Source organism: Tenrec ecaudatus, chromosome 9, assembly GCF_050624435.1.
Source record: "Tenrec ecaudatus isolate mTenEca1 chromosome 9, mTenEca1.hap1, whole genome shotgun sequence".
In the NCBI taxonomy this organism is placed as follows: Eukaryota; Metazoa; Chordata; class Mammalia; order Afrosoricida; family Tenrecidae; genus Tenrec; species Tenrec ecaudatus.
In genome coordinates, this window is record NC_134538.1 from 152,209,885 (window position 1) to 152,229,495 (window position 19,611).

Sequence of the window (19,611 nt, forward strand, 5' to 3'; positions counted from 1 at the left end):
CTCTCTCTCCCCGGTACCCCCGCCCCCATGAACCCTTGATAATTTATAAATTATTTTGTCATATCTTACACCGTCCGTTGTTGCCCTTCACCCACTTCTCCACGTTTTTTTAAAAGCTATGTATTTAAATTGTTTTACAAAACAACCTTATCACCTGCAAAGTACTCTCTATTACACTTATACATTTGCCAAACCTCCAATTCCATTCTTGGAAACATTTTTCAAACTCATGTTTGGATGGCTGACAGCACTTCCCTTGTGTTTTACTTGACCTCTTCTGTGTCATCAAATTGCTGTCCTTTCATGTCTCCCTTCATTTGTGGAAACAAAAAGAATTCGCAGAGAGAGCTCAGGTGAGTCAGGTGCATTGGGCAAGAGAGGCATGCTGGTTTTTTGCCTAAAACTGGCACACTGAGGTGGCTCTCAGCAGGTGCATTGTTGTGGGACCAAATCCAGTCCCCGCCATCTGCCACAAATCAGGTCTTTTTTGTCACATACTTTTATGCAACGTTTTCAGAACGTCTAAATAGAAAGCTTGATTAACAGTGTGACCTGGTGGAATGAACTCCAAATGTTGTCCCCCTCACGCGCTATTGCCCGGGTAGCCAGAACCCGAGGCCCAAACTTTGCAGCGACCCTTCTCATTCCCAAGTCTTCCGTTACAGTTCATAGTTCGGATAACTATCCCCATCTCTTCAACGGTCCATTGTCGGTCTTCAAGCACAAGTGCATGGAGTTTGTCGGCATTGTGGTCCATTTGGGAAGTTGACAGACAGACGTCCAGAACGAGTTTCGTCATCAATTGTCATTTCACCTTTTTTGAAATGAGAAAGCCACTTGTACAGTTGAGCTTTTCCCACAGTGCTGTCCTTGGTAGGCTGTGTTCATCGTCACAGCAGTGTCTGCGGCAGTTTTCCTGAGCAGGAAACAGACTTCCACAGTGGCATGCCGTTCTCTTAAATGGGCCATCACAGAAAAGGGGTTTCCATCGAAACTGCTTATACGAAAAAATCCACTGTGACCAGAGGGACCCTTCCCGATGGACGCGCCGCCCGGGGCACTAACTCAGAGCGAATTGCTCAAATGAGTCCTGCGAAGCCCGCCCAGCAGAGCTTTTTTCTTTTGGTACCTGTCCTATGTGAATTTTAGAATTGACGTGTCATGTGATACAGTTTATATCAGAATTGTCCTACGTTTAAGAGAATTTTAAAAAAAAAGAGAGAATTTCATCCTTGTAATATCGAGTCTTAAATAGACCCAGTGAATAGGGTCTTTCATTTACTAAATATTCATTTATGTACTTTTACAATGTTTAGTTTTGAGTTTCCTAGAGGTCTTACACATATTTTTTTTAGATTTATGTCTGCGTATATCCTATAACTTTGTTGCTTTGTAGGAACCAGTAGTTCTTAATTAATGACAGTTTATTTCTTTGTCGCTGGTGCAGATGGATGCTTTCAGCGTGACTGTATTTATTCCCTTGGCTGTCTTCTCAGTCCTGTCTGCCTGCAACAGTGATTCTCAACCGGTGGGTCGTGACCCCTTTGGGGGTCAAACAACCCCTTCACAGGGGTCGCCTGATTCATAACAGTAGCAAAATTACACTTATGAAATAGCAACAAAATAATTTTATGGTTGGCGGGGGGCAGGGAGGTCACCTCAACATGAGGAGGAACTGCATGAAAGGGCTGCGGCATTAGGGAGGTTGAGAACCACTGGCCTGGAGCATGATGGCTTTCTAAACATGACTCATATCCCGTCCAGCCTCTGCATGTTTCAGGTAGCTCGTGCTTGCCTTCTCGTTTCTATAAAGCACACACCTTTCACCCTCACATCATTGTTTTTGTGATAGGCCAAAGAGGGCAGGGATGGTAATTTACATATTTTGTCTGTCCCCTAGCAACTTGTTACCCTCAGCTCCCCTCGGCTCTGGACTCTTTGCAGCCCCCCCTGCAAAGGAAGGACCATTGTGATTTACAGAGTTTGCATAGCCAGGGATTTCTGCAAGAGGCTGGCAGCTCGGCTGGGTGATGTTAGAGGCACTTGCTGGGCTGCTACCTGAGGGGCTGTGGGTTCAAGTTGGAAGGAAAGCCTGGCCATCCGCTTCTAGCAGTTAGCCCTGGAGCAAGGCTTTCTCACACACAGTGGGTCTCCATGTGCTGGACCTCACCAGCACCATGGGGTCCACGAAGGATCATCCCCTGGGGGAGACTTAGCAAGCGACAAGAAAGACTTCCTTACAACAAAGGAGACTAACAGGTGTCCTCACTCTGCACACTTACTTCATCTCGAGCTGGTGACTTTAGAGGGCAGCTCTCTCGCTCCTCATCTTCCCTTCTGAAACGAAGCAGTAATCGCTACGAGAACAGGTCCGGTCCGTTGTGCTCCCATTGTGTTGGTCCCGTGTAAGTATGTCAGCTCACTGGGTGTCACCCCAGCCCGATGAGACGTCCTGCTCATTCTACAGATGCCCCAGCTGCTGTTGGCATTGCCCGCAATACAAGGACGATAGCGTGGAGGTGGCATTTCAGGTGCCCTGAGCAGGTACCATAGTCTTCCTTTCAGCCCTCCGCGATGCACACATCTGCGATTGCCCTTTGCAGTGAGCTCCGGGTGCAAACATGCTCCGCTTGCTCTCCCCATGGTTACGTGCTCCGGGAAGGAAAATCTATGCATCTCCCAGGTCCCCAAACACTCTTTACGGAACGTGACCACAGGAAAGTCAAGGCAAAACAGGCTCGTCCCTCACATCCATCTGACCAGCTTGGATTTTGTTCATCCAGAGATTCTGAATGGCCACTGGAAGGCAGGTGCAGCTGCCCAGTGAATTTAATATCGGCACCAGGTTAATAAGCGCAGAGTAAATAAACCATCCGCCCCCGTGGCCGCTTTAAGCTGGGCCTCTGGGTGGCATAGCTAGTTATTTATTTATTTTGGATGGGGTACCCTGGGTGGGGAGGGGCCTGCAAATAGACTTCCCCTTTTGTTTCTGCTGCCTTCTTAGTAAACAGCATCTGTTGGCCTCTGCCAAGAGCCTGTCCCCCCTGCTGGGAACAGGGCTGCGGGCTGCGTCTCAGCGATATGCACGGGCCACATTAGACCTTTGCCGGTGTCGCCGAGGCAAGCACATTAATGACATAATTTCTGGTTGCCGCATCACATTTCTGCAGCCTGTCTTTTCTATCCCACTCACATTAATTGAAATAATTTTGCCAGTGAAGCATGTTTCAGACCTCTAATTAAAATTTAAATTGAAATTTTAATTCCCCAATTGTCTTGAGAAGACGGCCGGCGCTGCCTTGTTACAGGTTTCATTATCACCGGGAACACTCCAGCCGCAGGTTCTAGCACACCATGACTGAGTAACTCCCGGGAGAGGGATGCTGACGCGCGCAGCAGCTTCCTCTTGGTGTTGGGAGCCAGTCAGGAAGGCTTTCTGTGACCCGGGCCGTCCCGGTTGGTGGTTCTGTTAGAACAGGTGTATGGGGTTCTTCTCTCTTAAAGAGTCAATATCTTGGAAACACCATTAAACAAGTTCTGATTTGTCAGCCACTAGCGGTTAATTCCAGAGCCCTAATGGCTGAGTGGTGATACATTGAACTGTGGTCTGCACGGTCAGCAGTTCTAAACTACCAGGTGCTTGGAGGGAGACGGGAGGCTTTCTACTCCTGTAAAGAGTTACCATCTTCGAAACCCACAAGGGCAGGTCTCTTCTGCCCTATGGGGTCACTATGAGTCAGCATATTGGCAGTCAGTTTGTCTTTGCTGAAAGTAGCAGTTGATGGTAATTAATATATGTCTTCCAAGGGTTGTTGATAGGATTTAATGAGATATTAGATTATATTTGCAAAGGAGGGACAGAAACCTTCTTGGAGCTAGGCTACACGTTTTACTCCTCTTACGCCAGCCTTCTGTGGGCCTACACCTCGTCCTACCTTCATACAGGAGGCTTTAGATCTCCAGGGACTCTGCTCCCGAGTGTCTGTTAGTTGAGTTTGTAAGTAAGTCAGAACAGTTAGGCATGGTGTTGATCTGATGTCAGTCAAGTGTCAGTCTTTGTGCACCACCCCATGCATAAAACACAGTAAAGAAACACTTCTAGTTACTCTAAAACACCTTCATCATCATCATCATCATCATCATCATCATCATCATCGTACAGTAGTAGAGTAAGGTCTCGGTGCTCTTAGCAAAGTGGCACCCATTTGATTTGCTAATTCGAATCACGTACCCCGCTGTGGTAGGTACTCTCAACCCATCAGGTGCTGGTTGATAACACAGTCAAACATCTGGGACCCAGGGACTGCTTGTCGTCTTGAAGGCACTCCTGGGGGCCAAGATAGGGTCTTTCTTCAAAAATAGCTCTAGTCTGCTCTGTCACATGCACAGGTGTGGGAGCAAGACCCCTAATTCTGTGCCTCCTTCATTTGTTTCCTCAAGCAGCCCTGGTGGCATAGTAGGCTGATCAAAAGGTCAGCAGTTCAAAACTACCAGCTGTCCCAAAGGAGAAAGGTGAAGCTTTCTCCTCCCGTAAAGATTTATAATCTTGGAAAACTGCAACGGCAGTTGTACCCTGGTCCTACAGGGTGGCCGTGAGTCAGAATTCAAATCAAGTGAGTCTGGAGTTTCATTTTTCCAAATACCTACTTCTCGGCTTTCCAAAGGGATGCAGCACAAGCAGAAACTGTAGGTGTTAGATGAACAAACCTTGATGCTTATGCCACAAACAAGTGAGGAGGCTTCATGAGACTGCGCCGTGTACTCTTATTGGAAGAAAAGCACCGGAGTTTATGGCCACGGCCTTTGCTCTCTGTCTGCGCTCGCAGATGGGGTTCTAAAAAGCCAGCCAGTTTGACGGGCACCTGGCTAAAGAGGCAGCTTTCCTACTCTTTTGTTTTCCTCGTTCAGCTGCTGCTGTTATTTGCAAGAACATAGAAATTGTAGTTTACTGCACGCAACCATTCCGGGTTCAACCAATTTCCTCATCTGGCTTGGCTGTGTGGTCCTGAGCCCCCCACCTCACCTGCCAATTAGGGGGCCTTTCAAGAATTGTAAGACCCAGGCAGACCACACCCCAAACTGATGAAATCCCCCTCGCTGGGGACTGGGCATGGTCAGCTTGTGAGGCTCTCTCGGTGAGTCTTAGATGTGGACACCCGTGGGACTGTTGGTGTAGGGGCAGCTTGTGCCGTGGAATAGAGTGAATGGGTCATCCTCAGGTCATTTCACACGCCCACTCTGATGATGCCTTTGAATTACGATGTGAGCAAACTATCAGGTATTCCATGGACTGCCAGGGGAGCCGTTACATGCGAGGTTGGCAGTTCAAACGCACCAGCTGCTTCTCAGGAGAAAGACGAGGCTTTCTGCTCCCGTCAAGACGTAGAGTCTCAGAAACCCTATGTGGTACGGAGTCTCTGTGAGTCAGAAAATGCCTTGATGGCAGTGGGGTGTGTGAGCTGCCAGAAGACCAGACAAATCTGTGGTGGAGGACGTGTGGCCAGAATGCTCCTTAGAGGTGGGTATGGCGAGGCTCTGTCTCTTGAGCATTAGACACGTGTTCAGGAGGGATCAGCCCCTGGAGAAGGACGTCATGCTTGGGAAAGCAGCAGTCGTGGGTTGGTGGTGTCTGTAGCAGTGAGCTCAGACATAACCCTGATGGGGTGCCCCAGCTGCAGGCAGTGTCCCCTTCTGTTGCACACGGGCCACTGTGAGTGGCAGCTGCCTCAAGGGTACCTAGCGACAGCAACACAACTCCTAGGGAACCACGCTTTCAAAATGTAGCTGTGCTGCTGTGTGCCATCCTCTCGCCGAGCTGGGATTGAGCCGATTAGCCTTTGCCTGTGACTCAGTACAGTGGGGGCACAGGTTGGGGGGTCTGGGTCAGGATGAGTTACGTCTGCTGGTCACGTCGGTGCTTCCCCAGTTTGGGGCTGATGCCTGGTCCCCAGAACTGCAGCTTTCACCTTTGTTCTCGCTTGACCCTCCGCTGATGTCAAATGGCTTGAAGTTGGGCACCTAATGGTTCATGGGCGTAGGGTGCCCAGGTACGGTGGGTTGTTACAGTGGACGGAAAAGGGAGCTTAGACCCAGCAGGTCTGAATTCTGGTCTGACTCACAGCTCTTTAGGGGGTTGGCCCCATACAAGGAAAGCACCCTGTTTCTCTGCGATTTGTGTATCCTCACTTATAAGGTGTTTGATAACAGTACCTTGAAGATGGTGTAGACGACGACATCATCATCATCATCATCATCATCATCATCATCATCATCATCATCATCATCATCCCTCTCACCCAATTGCAGGCACTAAGACAAGAAATAGCGCGGGGCAGCATTTTTGCCCTACATGAGCCGTCTGAACCAGATCGTCGACGTGTGTGTGTGTGTGTGCACGTGCGTGTGTATGGGTGGACACACGTGAGTGTGGAGGAGGAGGGATCAGGTCAGTGATGCACAGGCCCTCTCTGGACAGCTGCTGGCACAGTTCAGGGTTTGCTTGCCCTTCACACACGGACTTCTCGTGGCCTCTGTTTGCCTCGTCAGTCAGCATCTCTGGCCAGGTGGGAAACACATGTGGGTCCTCACAAAGCTCATGGAGACAGCCCCTGGCTTTTCAGCCTCATTTTTCAACTTTTCAACTCCATTTTTTCCACTGCCTTTTTGAAGCTTCCCTTCGGATGGGACCAAATTGCTCTGCCTCCCCAGGTTGCGGATGGGAACTCCGGGCTCCATGGCGATGACCAGAGAGTGATGCTTGGTGCCCTTGCTGGGCCCCATAAGGCACGAGGACCTTGTTACTGTGATTCCTCCCAGACCAATTACTCGCGGTCGCCCAGCTCTAAATGCAGAGCCATATTCCTTGCGCACCACTTTGTGGGATTTTAATCGTTCGCGTTAGCAAAGAGCTGCATAAGTGCTTAGCATCTTTACTGGATCTGGCCTCTTGCAGCGTGTGGGTGGGATTGTCTGCATTTAAGTGTGAGCCTGAAGCGCTTCTCAGAGACCTCCTTCAGGAGCTCTCTCTTGCCCCCGAATAGCAAGTAGGATGACACAAGTAAGTGGCTCTGGGACACTTGTTAGGAGAAAGTGTCTTTCTTAGTGTCTTGGCTTGTGTCCCGGGGTGAGGGGCCCAGGCTCACTTTATGGAACCCCCTTTGGAATGGACGGGGTCCTGGTGGCGCTCCTGGATAAGCGTCAGACTGCCATCCACAAGGTCTGCTGTTCCATCCCACCGGCTGCTCAGTGGAAGGGTCCCACTGTCCGCTTCCGTAATGATGTACAGTGCCTTGGAAACCTTACGTGGGGTAGTGTGCTTTGGAATCGACCTACGGCAGTGGGTTATGGTTTTGGTGTTGGATGAAATGGGAATGGAAGAAATCTGAAGCTTGGAGCAATGACGGATTTCGCAAGCGTTCACACAAGCGTTTACAAGGTAGTGTTCTCATCCGGGCGAGGTATCGTTTCATGTCATCAGGGAAGTTGTCACGAACACATTAGACCATCTCAAGCAGCGGTGCTCAACCTTCCTCACGCCATGACCCTTTCCTACAGTTCCTCATGTGGTGGTGACCCCCAACCATAACATAATTTTTGTTGCTACTTCATAACTGTCATTTTGCCACTGTGATGAATCAGGCAGCCCCTGTGAAAGGGTCGTTCATCCCCAAAGGGGTCATGACCCACAGGTTGAGAACCGCTATCTAGCGTATAAGCCTTTTAACTTGGCCCTATGCATCAGAAGCCCTAAATTGGTAATAATTTTGCACTTGTAACTCAACATGTAGAATTTTAACCGGACAGTGTTAAGTGGGCGTGTCCTTGGGTGTTTGTTGTAAGTGATAGGCACTTGGCTACCCACCAAAAGGTTACGGGTGTGAATCCATCCCTGGCAGCCTCATCAGAAAGTGCTGGTGGTCCATTTCCAAAACATCTGATCCAGAAACACCACAGGGCTCAGGAGTTGGAATCAACTTGACAGCAACATTAAAAAAATTTTTTTTGGAAGGGTGACAGAGGATAGTATGAAAGTAATCATCCATAACTTATCAAGGGTTCATGAGAAATGGAGGGGGAGGGAGAGAGGGGGTAAAATGAGGAGCTGATATCAAGGGCTCAAGTAGGAAGAAAATGCTTTGAACATGATGATGGCGACATATGTACAAAAGTGCTTGACACGATGGATGGATTGTGATAAGAGATGTAAGAGCCCCCAATAAAAGTATTTAATAAAAAAATACAACAAAAAAAACTACATGTTTAGAAAATACTAATGTCAACCTATGTACAAGTATGGTTGATGAATGGAATGTTATAAGAGCCCCCGATAAAATGATTTTTTTAAAAGTATAGGTACAAGAATTTCTGTTACAGTAGAATTTGTGAAAATACACAGATGCAAGTTTCAGCCTCTCAGGTGCACACCAAACTCAAATTCACTGCTGTGGAGTCAATTCCGCCCCTCAGCCAACCTGGCGGGCAGGGCAGAGCTGTCCCTGTGGGCTTCCAAGACTGTCGCTTTGTCCTGAAGAACGGCTGGTGTGTGGAACCGTGCAGGTCATTTGTGGTGTCCTCGTGGTGTAGTTCCCAGTGTCCGCACAGGGCCACATGGAAGAAGTCATAGTGTTTACAAGTCAGAGGATTTTTTGGGTAAAAGCATTGTGTTTTTCTGAAAACCGATCAGAAGGAGTCAGGTCACAAAGTGGTATTTGATGAGAGGGACGTTGGCCCATCTCTTTTCTTGGGTTTCTGAGTGTTTTTCAAGCCGGGGTTCTTCAGTGACTCCAAGGGGGAAGTAAAAGCGCAGCCAGGGGCTACCTTTCTGGGCGCCCCTTTGTTTTAACCTGTAAAATTGGCCTGGGGCTCCTGGATTTGCCACCCTTTAAGGTCCCTTGTAGTGGAGGGAAGAGTCTTCCATTTCATTTCTGGACGCTGGGATCCTGTGTAGCCATCGATGATTAGCATATGTTAAGAGACTTTTCAGGAGTGGGCGGGGACAAAAGCAAAATCAAAGACGTAAGAACCAGGTGACTTTGAATACAACACTCGAGCGCTCTGTGGTAGAATGCCCTGATGTTTCAGGCAAGAAAGGAAACAAAGCCAAAATGGAAAAAAGAGGTCAGGGGGCCAGGGGAGAAAGGCGGAGAGAAAACCGAACACTCAGTGTAAGACATGAACAAATAATAATCTACAAATTATCAAGGGTTCATGACGGAGAGAGGGTGCGTGGAGGAGGGGGAAAATGAGGAGCTGATACCAAGGGTTCAAGTAGAAAGAAAATGTTTTGATAATGACGGCAACAAACGTACAAATGTGCTCAACACGATGGATGGATGGATGGATTGTGATAAGAGTGATGAGCCCCCAATAAAATGATTACACACATGTTATGTGAAGGCACCGCTTAACAACAAAAAGATGGCAAGGAATGTACAGATGCGCTTGACACAATGGATGGAGGTCTGGATTGTGATGAGAGTTGTACAAGCCCCCAGTAAAATGATTTATAAAAAATAAAAATGAACATTTGCACACACTCACTCTCAGGGTACACTTTTCTGTGAAAAGAATGGAAAGTCAATAACGGCCTTGTTGCGCGATGGCGGGGCTCCGAAGCAGGCTGGGCTTCGCGCAGGAATGGGGCGAGTTCTTTGCCGGGGCCAGAAGTCCTGGTTGATCGCTTCTGAGGGGGGTTTTCCGAGATGGATAGGACAATTCTCTCCAGAAGAAATTCACCGGCAAAAGGCCTTTCTTTGCCAGCACTTTATCCCAGCCCCCTCCCCCGCTGTACTTATCAATAACTTCATCTCATCTGCTTTATCCAGTACATCCCATTATCAGCCAGGCAGTCTATTGCATTAAGCCCCGAGCACCTAATGTCGCCTCATTTACATCGCCACCCCCTGACCCGGGCCGCGCCTCTCTGTTAATGCACCACAAGTCCTCTCTCCCCGAGTTAGCTCAGCTAATGATGAGCCTTCATGGGAGCTGATGGAGGCTTATTAGTTACAAACAAACAGGCCGCAACCTTGGCAGTAACCAGCGAGGAGAGGGCAATGGAGTCCTGGTGTAGCTGTGGGGTGAGGGTGGGGGGCATGGAATCAGGAGAATCACCCCCCCCCCAACAGTTGGATGAATCGATGGGCTGCTATCGGACTGATTTGAGAATGGGCATTTCTGATGGTGGCTGTGATCACTGTTGATTAGCTGCGGAGTGTGGGGAGGGGGCGTCAGGCGTGTTTTTGCTTCAGGCGCTTGGCCTTGCCTCCAGACGCTGCGGTTACCTTGGGGATGTCTCCAGATCTTAAATACCAAACCGGTCAATAGCCCTGAGGACCTCAGTCTGGGGTGAGCATCTTCTTAGGGGACTCACTCCTCAGATGCTGGGATCAGAGATTCTCCACTTCCTCCAGATCCCCCAGGAGGCCCCCAGCCAGCAGTAAAGCCCCGAGCCTGGAATAGGCCCCTTTTCTCAATCCTTCATTCTTTCTTCATTGCCCACCCTGCCTCCATCACTTCACCTCTGGCTGCTCATAGAGAGTAATCTAACCCTGTCTCCACTCGTGTCCCCTCTAGTGACCAGTGAGCTCATGCTGGCACCCTCAGCGGGTGTCGAGCAGGTGGGGTGTTGGTGAACCTGTGCTCGCGTCGTCTGTTTCCCATCGCGGAGGGTTTCTGTGACCGAGTTATGTCCCACTAGTCAGAGTATCCCCCTGTTTCTGGCGTCGAGGACTGGGGAGGCGCTCGGTGTTCTAGAAGAGCAGGGCTGGAAGCCCTGCTCCTAAAGCTGTTCCACGGAGCCCTTGGAGCTTGCCAGCATTCCATAATTTCTCTGATCCAGAAAAAGCCCCGCTGCATGTGGTTCAAATGGATTCATGGATGACGTGGTGTGTGTGTGTGTGTGTGTGTGTGTGTGTGTGTGTGTGTGTGAGAGAGAGACAGAGAGACAGAGACAGACAGACAGACAGAAGCAGCCGTGTTCTGGACTCCCTGTTGCCTTGTTTCTGTGTGGTAAAGGGAAAGCGTGCCGCAGTGGGAAACACCGTATAGCAAGATGGGAAAAGCTCTAGGAAATGGTTGGCAGTGAAGGATCTGACGTTCTCAGGGCAGGCACGGTGAATGTCATCCTGCCGGGGCCACGTGGGTCTGACTCATTCTGCATTCACCGGAGCTGCATTGAACCTTGGGTTGGAACCCTGGAGGGGGCAGAAGGAGCCCTGGTGTGGAGCCCAGGGATGGGGGTGGGATAAGAGAAAGTTTCTCAGGTGAAAACCCAAACCGAAACCAAACTAGCCACCATTGAGTCGATTCTGACTAATAGAGACCCTATAGGACTGAGTAGAATTGCCCCTGGGGGTTTCTGGAACTGTATGGGATTAGAAAGCCTCATCCTTCTTACATGAAGCAACTGGTAGTTTCAAACTGCTGACCTTGCCATTAGCCCAGTGCGTAATCCACTATGAGTAACCCGCTCTGCCACCAGCGCTCAGTGAAGCAGAGGAGAATGGGCAACTTGGATGTTCTTCCAGAATTGTTTCCATTGACTGGTTGAATCCTTTTATCTCATAAGCAGGAGACAGACGCTTGATTATTGGAGGATGTGGTGGTGGTGGGGTGTATGTGTGTCCTCCTGGATGCGGATTTCCAGTGCATCCTGCCTGGGACTCAGCAGCACCAAGAACTGACCCCAGGCTTTCCAAGGCATTGTCCCCACAGAAGCAGATGGCCACATCCTTCTCCCACTATAGCCAGCTGGTAGGTTCCACCTGCTGACCTTGTGCTTGACAGGTGAGCACTCAGAGGCTCCTTTATTGAAGCGGACTGAAACCCAACAGCAAACCGATCACCGCCACGCTGCTCGCTGCTCTTAGAGACTATGGGACAGAGTAGAGCTGCCCTGTAGACTCTCGATAAATCACACGGCTACATGTTTCTCCTGACCCAGCCACCCATGGGTTACACTTACTGACCTTCCGGTTAGCTGCTGACCATTTAACCAGGGTGCCGCCGGGGCTCCTTCAGGGAAGGGTAGTTTCCTGTATTTTACACAGGAATAGCATTGGGAAATATGAAGGAGCTTCAAAAAAATTCATGGGAAAGTGGATTTTTTCCCATTATCATTTAATTCCATTTTTCCATGTATTTTTTGAAGCCCTATGCTAGATATTCGGGGTGGGGGTGGGGAACCTTACGGATGCTGTGGCACTGTTGGGTAAGTGTTGGACAGCTAACCCTAAGGTCGGTGGTTCAAGCCTACCAGCTGCTCTGCATGACACAGCGGAAGCTGACTGCCCCAGTGAAGACTGACAGCCTTGGAACTCCTATGAGTGGACGGATGGCAGTGGACTGTGTTAGAGTCGTTGCTGAATTACAAAGATTTTCCTTTAGGCTCATCCTCCGCCCCAAACGCCAGATTCCTGGAGGGACCATGCAGTCCCTGACTACGTGTCACTAAAGCTTTGGCTGGTTTTTGTTTTTTGAGCCGCAGAAACGATTTCTTTACATTTTTTGTGTATTTAGGTTTCTAATCACAAAACACACTGCCCTGCTCAATATCAGATGCCAAAATATTTTGGAAATGTTTACTTATCTTTATAATCCTAAAGGACGTATTTGTTTTCAACTCTAAACCAGATTCACGTTATCCGTTTCAGCTCCCACTGTTGCAGAGTTCACCCTAACGCTCCCTGAGGAGATGGTACTAGGCACTTGGGGAAGGGATGGCGGAGTGCTTGCTGATCGTAGCTCCCCTTCCATATCCACATCTTCAACCCATGTAGAAGAAAAAGTCTATTTAATTGGTGTTGCATAGCCACCTGAGAAACCCTGCACGGCAGTGGTGCCTTGCCCTGTAGGGTCCCTGTGTGTGGAATTGACTCTGGGGACAGCAGGATTTCTTTGTTTGCTTATCATTAGGGAATACGATGCCTGTAGGAAATCCCCAGGTATGTTGGGCAGTCACTTTCAAGAACACCTGTGACCTGAAGTGGCTGGTGTTTGCTCTGTGTGTAGATGCTGTCCTAGGCTGGATTTGCTAGCAAAGCAAAACCTGTGAAGCTTATATCTGTCGACGCCGAGGGAATTTGATATCATAAAAATGGTTCACACAGTTGTAGAACCAGGCAGATCAAGTTCCCGAGTCAGACATTAATTAGGCTGGAGGCTTTACCCAACTCTCTAACTTCAGGTGCCGATGACCCCCCACTTGCTAGGAAGACAATAGGCTTGTGGCCCCTGAAACGAATGAATTCAAGATTGACAGGTCCAATAACAGGTTGTTGATGACTCCCAGGATTGGCAAGCAATATGGCGGGCTTTTGGCTTATGTGCCGAGAACTGGAGGTGGTGAGCCAGATGTAGGATTCAGACCCAGCAAAAAGCAAGCAAGTTTTTCCACCGTGTCTGTTTTATTGGAAGCAGCCATACTTTGGGGGAAGTTTCCTTTCTGTTGATTGGATCAGGGCTGTGATTAGAGCAAGGATGTTGCGTTACACCCTAATCATCTTACAACTGGTTGGCTGCTCGTAGCAGATTCCATTATGGTGTTGACATTGTGTTAAGTCACATCGTGGGGAATTGCTTAGGTCCTAACTGCCAAACCACTGAGAATCCTGACCCAGCCAAATTGCCACCACACTGAACATAGATGCATTTTCTGAGAAACTGACCCATTGGATATTACCTGTTTGGTCTTTTATCTGCTATGTCTTGTCCTATATGCTTTTAATATATATTTGTGACATGAACCAAATATTGATAACTCCTTAAAGCAACTAATCTTTGAGACCATTTTCTTGCTGTCGACTTTAATCCCGCTGCATTCTTGCTGGTCCCTGTGATATTTGCAAAGTGCTCTGCAGGCCTTGCACTTGGAAAACAGTGAAGTAAGCCACCCACAGACAGCTTCCCGTGCATGCTGGAACGGGGTGTTTCTGTGAGCCCTTAGGCGCCCCTTATATTTAGATATATTTTTATTGGTCATGCACATTGCTAAGTATGGATGGTTGTTGAATGTTTCTCTTCTAGTAAAGCCCAGGTAAGAGTTCCTGGGTGGGGCAAACAGCTACGTCCTTGGCTCCCAACTAAAAGGCTTGAATCCACGGAGAAGGACCTCAGGAAAGGCCAAGGCCATTGGCAACCCCCGAGAGCCCAGCGGCGCTCTGACACACAGGAGGCTGTTGTGAGTTGGAATGGACCAGACAGCATCTTTTTCTTTTTTAAAAGCCCTACATCAAAAACCCTATTGCGACTGGATCGATTCCTGTTCCTCGTGACCCTGTAGGATGGGCTACAACTGCCCGTAGGGTTTCCGAGGCGGTACCTGAGCAGACTGCCTCATCTTTCACCTGCACATTGGCAGGAAGCACACACTAAGCTCACTGCTCCATCAGGGCTCTTTAATAAATACCTGGAAACCAGGCCCCCACCCCCCGGACAACAGAATCGACCGCCGCTAACAAGACCGTCCCTAAAACAGGGTGCTGTCAGGTAAGCGTTGCACTGATAACCACAAGTTGGCGGTTCAAACCCACCATCTGCTCTTAATGGAGAAAGATGAGGCTGTGGCGCTCCTCTAAAGACGTACAGCCTCGCTTGTGAGACCCGGTGGCAGGGTTGCTATGGTCTAATTCAGCTTGATGGGAACGGGTTGGGTTGGCTGTCTGTCTCACCACATTTTTCTGAGGCGCTGAACTCTGGTCCAGCTACTCAGATAAGCTAAATGCCAGCTTTCCAAACGGATACTTTAGGGAGCAGATGTGAGATTACACGGCTGCTTTTGTCAAACTGGTTTGAGCCCTACTTAGTGAGGGTGGACTAGAGGAAGACCAGGATCTTGCCGACCTTCCTTTGTTAAAGCTTTATAAATAGACTTGGCACAGGAAAGCCCAAACAACAAACAACAGCAATCAAAGAAGCATTCTCTTTCAGAAGGGAGAGGCTCTTTTGAGTTGAGGTTTTCAAATCATCACTCTCTAAGACTACACTTGGTTGTGTACATATTCACGCACACCCAAGAGGGCTTTCGGAAGTTGGTGGGAAAATGGAATGGAAAGCTCATGGAATTTTCCCAAGAACGTTCTGCAGACCCTCACGTCTGTATACCTGTATTTTGTGCCAATGAAGCATCATTGGGATGCTTGTGTAATCGCTTCTGTGAAGGACGCCCGCCCTGCCCGCTGAGGCGCCGTGCGGCCCCTTCGGGGTCACTTCGCTCCACGCACCGTCTCCTGAGCCGAGACGCTGTGTGCAGCCCCCACGCTGTGTGTCCCCTACTTTTCTTCCTTAATTCCAGACAGTGTCCCAGAGTTCCGCATCTGGCCCATATGCTGTATGGGTTAAAAATCATGCAGATTCCCACACAGCACAGTGAGAGGGGAGGTGCAGTGGCTGCTTTTTAAGCGTCACTTTCCTCGGGATTTAATTACCTGGAGGGCGAAGGCTGTGCGCCGGGCCAGTGGTTTCCCAAGTTCTGTTCCATTTCCTGGCTCTGCGAGTCACAGGAGGTCAGCGTGGCCTCCCGTCTCTGCTAGAGACCTGAGTGAAAAATCCATCTCGGGGCGCGCGTGTAAATGAGTTGGTTGTTGTCCTTCCTCCTTGGGGACACAGTGGTCATTTTGTGCGGCTGCCTTTCCATTTAGAATTGCCAGCCGCCTGCCCAAGGCCCAGGGGCTCCCATCGCATGGCAGTGGCCAATCGGTGTGAAAATGAACCGGCAGGCTTCAGAGGGCAGAGCTGGCCCCGGGCCTGTCACTCTCAGCTGCCATCCTTTCTTGCGGAACTCAAGGAAACCTATTTGCTTCTGACATTTGATTAGAGCACATCATCCACCGAGTGCTGAGTGTATGCACCGGCGGCGATCGCCTGAGCCCAGCGCTGCTGCTAGGCGTGCGCCGCCACAGAGCTGGCACAGGCCTTGCCAATGGCTCCGAGCGCCCTCTTCATATTCGGCTGCCATCTGTGAGCCAGGCCTGCTTCCCAGGAGGCTTTGTGGCTCTTAGGATCTGCTGCTTTGCTCTGGCACGTGCACATGCGTTCTGTGTTTTTGCGGCAGCTTCGTAATTGCATGGAGTGGTTTTGCCCTGAAGTACCCAGGGTTAGTTATTGCTGTCGCCCACTCCTGGTGGGAATGCTGACGACGACTCATGCAGGGGACAGAGCTTGGCAGTGCTCTCTTCCAAACCGTAGGCTTCAACTTGCAGTCATCTCGGTTCTATTTTTAAGAAAATCTTATTCCCTTGTCTCCCCACCCCCTTTTTAATCTCCCAAGGAATAAGACCCAGAATACAATCTTTACCGTAAGTTTCTGTCTTTAAAAAATAGACATCCTCCTTGTGTCCGTCACAACCACGGAACACGTAAGTGCCACTCGTGTTTTCTAAGGAGCCGTTTCCCCGGGGCTCGACTGCGGGGACCCTGGAGTAGGCAGACAGCAGAGAGGCTCACTGCAGCATCTTGCTGGGTTGCGAGGTGCTTGTGTGACGCGGTGCGTCCTGAAGGTGCCCCAGTGTGGAGCGTTTGTCTCTCTGGGCTTCTGTGTGGCGAGATAAGGCCTGAAAGTTTTTGATGGGGCTTCAGGACATTCGTGGGAAATGGAATTAGAAGAGAATGGCATTTTCCTGTGAACTGTTTGAAGCTCGTCTGGTCACTGGGAAGGAAGGTTTGGGGTTCAGAATTAGGCAGTGTTCAAATGAGTGTTTTTTGCATGCCTCATCCCATCTGTTTTTACCAGCGGAGTCCACTGGGACATGCGTATCCCGCATATTTCTCCAACCTCGTTAGACCTAAGAGAAATGTAACGTGATTCCGCATGTACTACATTAGAAAAGGAAAAAAAAAACCTACAAAATCTCACAAACAAAAATCAGTTCCCCAATGACAGGGTTACACGTATAGCCTTAAATATAATCTTATAGACGTGAATAGGAGCCCCGGGGATGTTCTGGTTACAAGTCGGACTGCTCACCACCAGGCCAGCAGTTCGAAACCACCGGCTGCTCCCTGGGAGAAGGCCGAGGCTCTCTGCCCCCATAGAGAGTTACAGGCTTGGAAACCCACGGGGCAGTTCTGCCTTGCTCTGCCCTGTAGGGACACTGTGAATCAGCGTGGATGCCATGGCAGTGAACTTGGATTTTGGTTTTGGAGTGTTTCACAAAGTAGGTGAAACTGGCCCCCCAGAGGGGGGTGGGGAGGATGCTCTAGAATGATCCAGGGGACTGCAAAAGCAGACAGCTCCATTTTATCCTGGATTATGAGCTATAGTACAAAAGTTTTCATTGAAGGAGGTGGGGGTGGGGAGAGGGTGGTTTGGTTTTTCCTGGATAGAGAACCGTAGGCCAAATACACTTAGGACCTTGTGGTATAGACGTTCTTATACTGAAGCCACTCATCCAGGCCCTCCTGTTTCAAATCTCTGAAATTAGGAGTTTCTCCTGGCTGTCCCCTGCCCAGTTTCTCTCCTGCACATAGCTGAAATCTCCTCCTCTCACGTGCCATCAGTGACCAGAGTAGATCCCTGTAAACAGCAGTTTTCAACCTGTGTGCCGTGACCCCTTTGGGGGTCCAAGAACCCTTTTGCAAGGGTCGCCTAAGCCCATTGGGAAACACATATGTCCAATGGTCTTAGGAACCGAGACTCCAGTCCTCTATCTGCCTCCAGGTGGGTCCGCCCACATGCAGAAATGCCCACATCCGAGTACCCGGCGTGAAGACTCTTACACATGCCACACCATGCTCCAAGACAACATTTCATTTATTTGTCATTAGAAATAAATATTTCACAATATATAATTACATATTGTTTTTGTGATCAATCATTATGCTAGATTTGTGTTCAATTTGTAACAATGAAAATATATCCTGCATATCACATACTTACATGACAACTCATAACAGTAGCAAAATGACAGTGATGAAATAGCAGTGAACAAAAGTGTATGGTTGGGGTCACCACCACACGAGGAATTGTATGAAAGGTTTGTGGCATCAGGAAGGTGGAGAACCGCTGCTGTAAATAATGCATGTCCTCTCCCTGTATGAGAAGCCCCAGGAGACAATGAGCGTCTCTGTGCAGACTCACAGAGTGGTAGCAGGCTCTGCCTCCTGAGCACCCTGGGAATCGCCAACGAGAAACACGTTTACATATGATGCTTGTATTTGGTCCTAGCCTAAGAGGCTGCCTTTGATGAAAAGTAGATTTGAAGCATTCGTCGGTGGGATGCTTACAATACTGTGATTAGTAGAGAGGTCACTTTACAAATGTCCATTAATGGGCAGGCTACTTGGGATTAGCTATCTGGTGCAGCTTGGTGGTGGGGCTTCATGAGTGCCTTTGTCAAGATTGTCATCTGCCGCATCATCTAAAATGATCGGCCCTCCAAGGGCCGGCCGCTGCCTCTCCATGTGATGCTCTGCAGAGGGCAGGGTCTGCTGATGAGCGTCTTGTAACGCCTGTTTCATGGTGCCCTTTAAAATTCTCAACACTGATTGGCAGTCTTGCCACGTTGCTGCCCCACTCAGCTGCCTGTCTCCCCTCTCAGGTGTCGGCGGTGGAGTCGCTGGAGGGCCCCCTGCTCCAGGTGGAAGGGCTCAGTGACCTCAGGCTGGAGCTTCACAGCAAGAAGATGAACCTGCACCTGGTGCTCATCGATGAGCTGCACCGCCACCTGTACATCAAGTCCACGGGCCGTGTCGTGCAGCGGAGCAAGGACAAAGGCACAGTCAGGTGGGCCAGAGTAGCTCTGTGCTGTGATGCTGGGCGGTGGGTTTTACCCTGTCCTACGAGTCACGATGCGTTGGAATTGACTCGGAGCCAGTGAGTTTGGCTTGTTTGGTTATAGGGTCGTTCTGGGTCAGAATGGACTCGATGGCAGTGGGCGTGGTTTATTCGGTAGGTGGGCGAGGGGAATTCATTAGGTTAATCAGATCTGCTGCAGAAGAAGACCGAGTTAAGAGAGTGGAACGTGCACGGTAGTAATGTCCATCGGATAGGTCCGTGTGAGAGGTAGGTGTCCTTCTGCCGTGCCTTCGGAACAGCTCTAGGATCTTCAGCATCGAGCGCTGTCCGCTTAAATGCGTGTGCTTAGACCACTTCATCCAGCTGTAGACAAGAAGACAGAGCACTGGGTGTGGCGTCTGCTGGGAATGGAGTCTTTTAGGCCGAGGACTTCTCAAAGGAAAACTGTCAACTCTGTGTGTGTGTGTGTGTTTTCAGTTGAGGCAGAGGCGGTGACAGAAAGGGAGGGAGAGAAAGAGAGAGAGAGAGAGAGAGAGAGAGAGAGAGAGAGAGAGAGAGAGAGAGAGAGAGAGAGAGAGAGAGAGAGAAAGTCCTCCTTGCTCTCACCAGGTACACGTACGACTGAGTTCGGGAGTGTGCACGGGAGCCGGGCCTTCACGAGTACCTGCATGTAGTGCCTGCCCGTCAGCTCCTCCACGGAGAGGGGGGTGGTGCTCATGGTGCCACCAAGGACGGTCCCTCTGGGTGGCTGGAGGTACAGAGAGTGTGTCCTTCCACGCTGGGTCAAGTTACAGTAGTACTGTTACTCTGGTCCTATGCACATACTCTGCAGCATAGGGAGAAAGGCGTATGACCTTGAGATCTCAGAAGAGCGAGAA

The 19,611-nt window shown here is 49.6% G+C and overlaps 1 protein-coding gene across 1 annotated transcript in view; it reads left to right on the forward strand.

The window, feature by feature from the left end:
• The window catches only part of EXOC4 (exocyst complex component 4), a 718,575-nt gene that overhangs the window by 24,860 nt on the left and 674,104 nt on the right, over positions 1-19,611 (forward strand). The window contains exon 4 of the mRNA XM_075558685.1: positions 18,537-18,721. Within this exon, the coding sequence (XP_075414800.1) occupies positions 18,537-18,721 (185 nt within the window). The remainder of the gene's footprint in view (positions 1-18,536; positions 18,722-19,611) is intronic.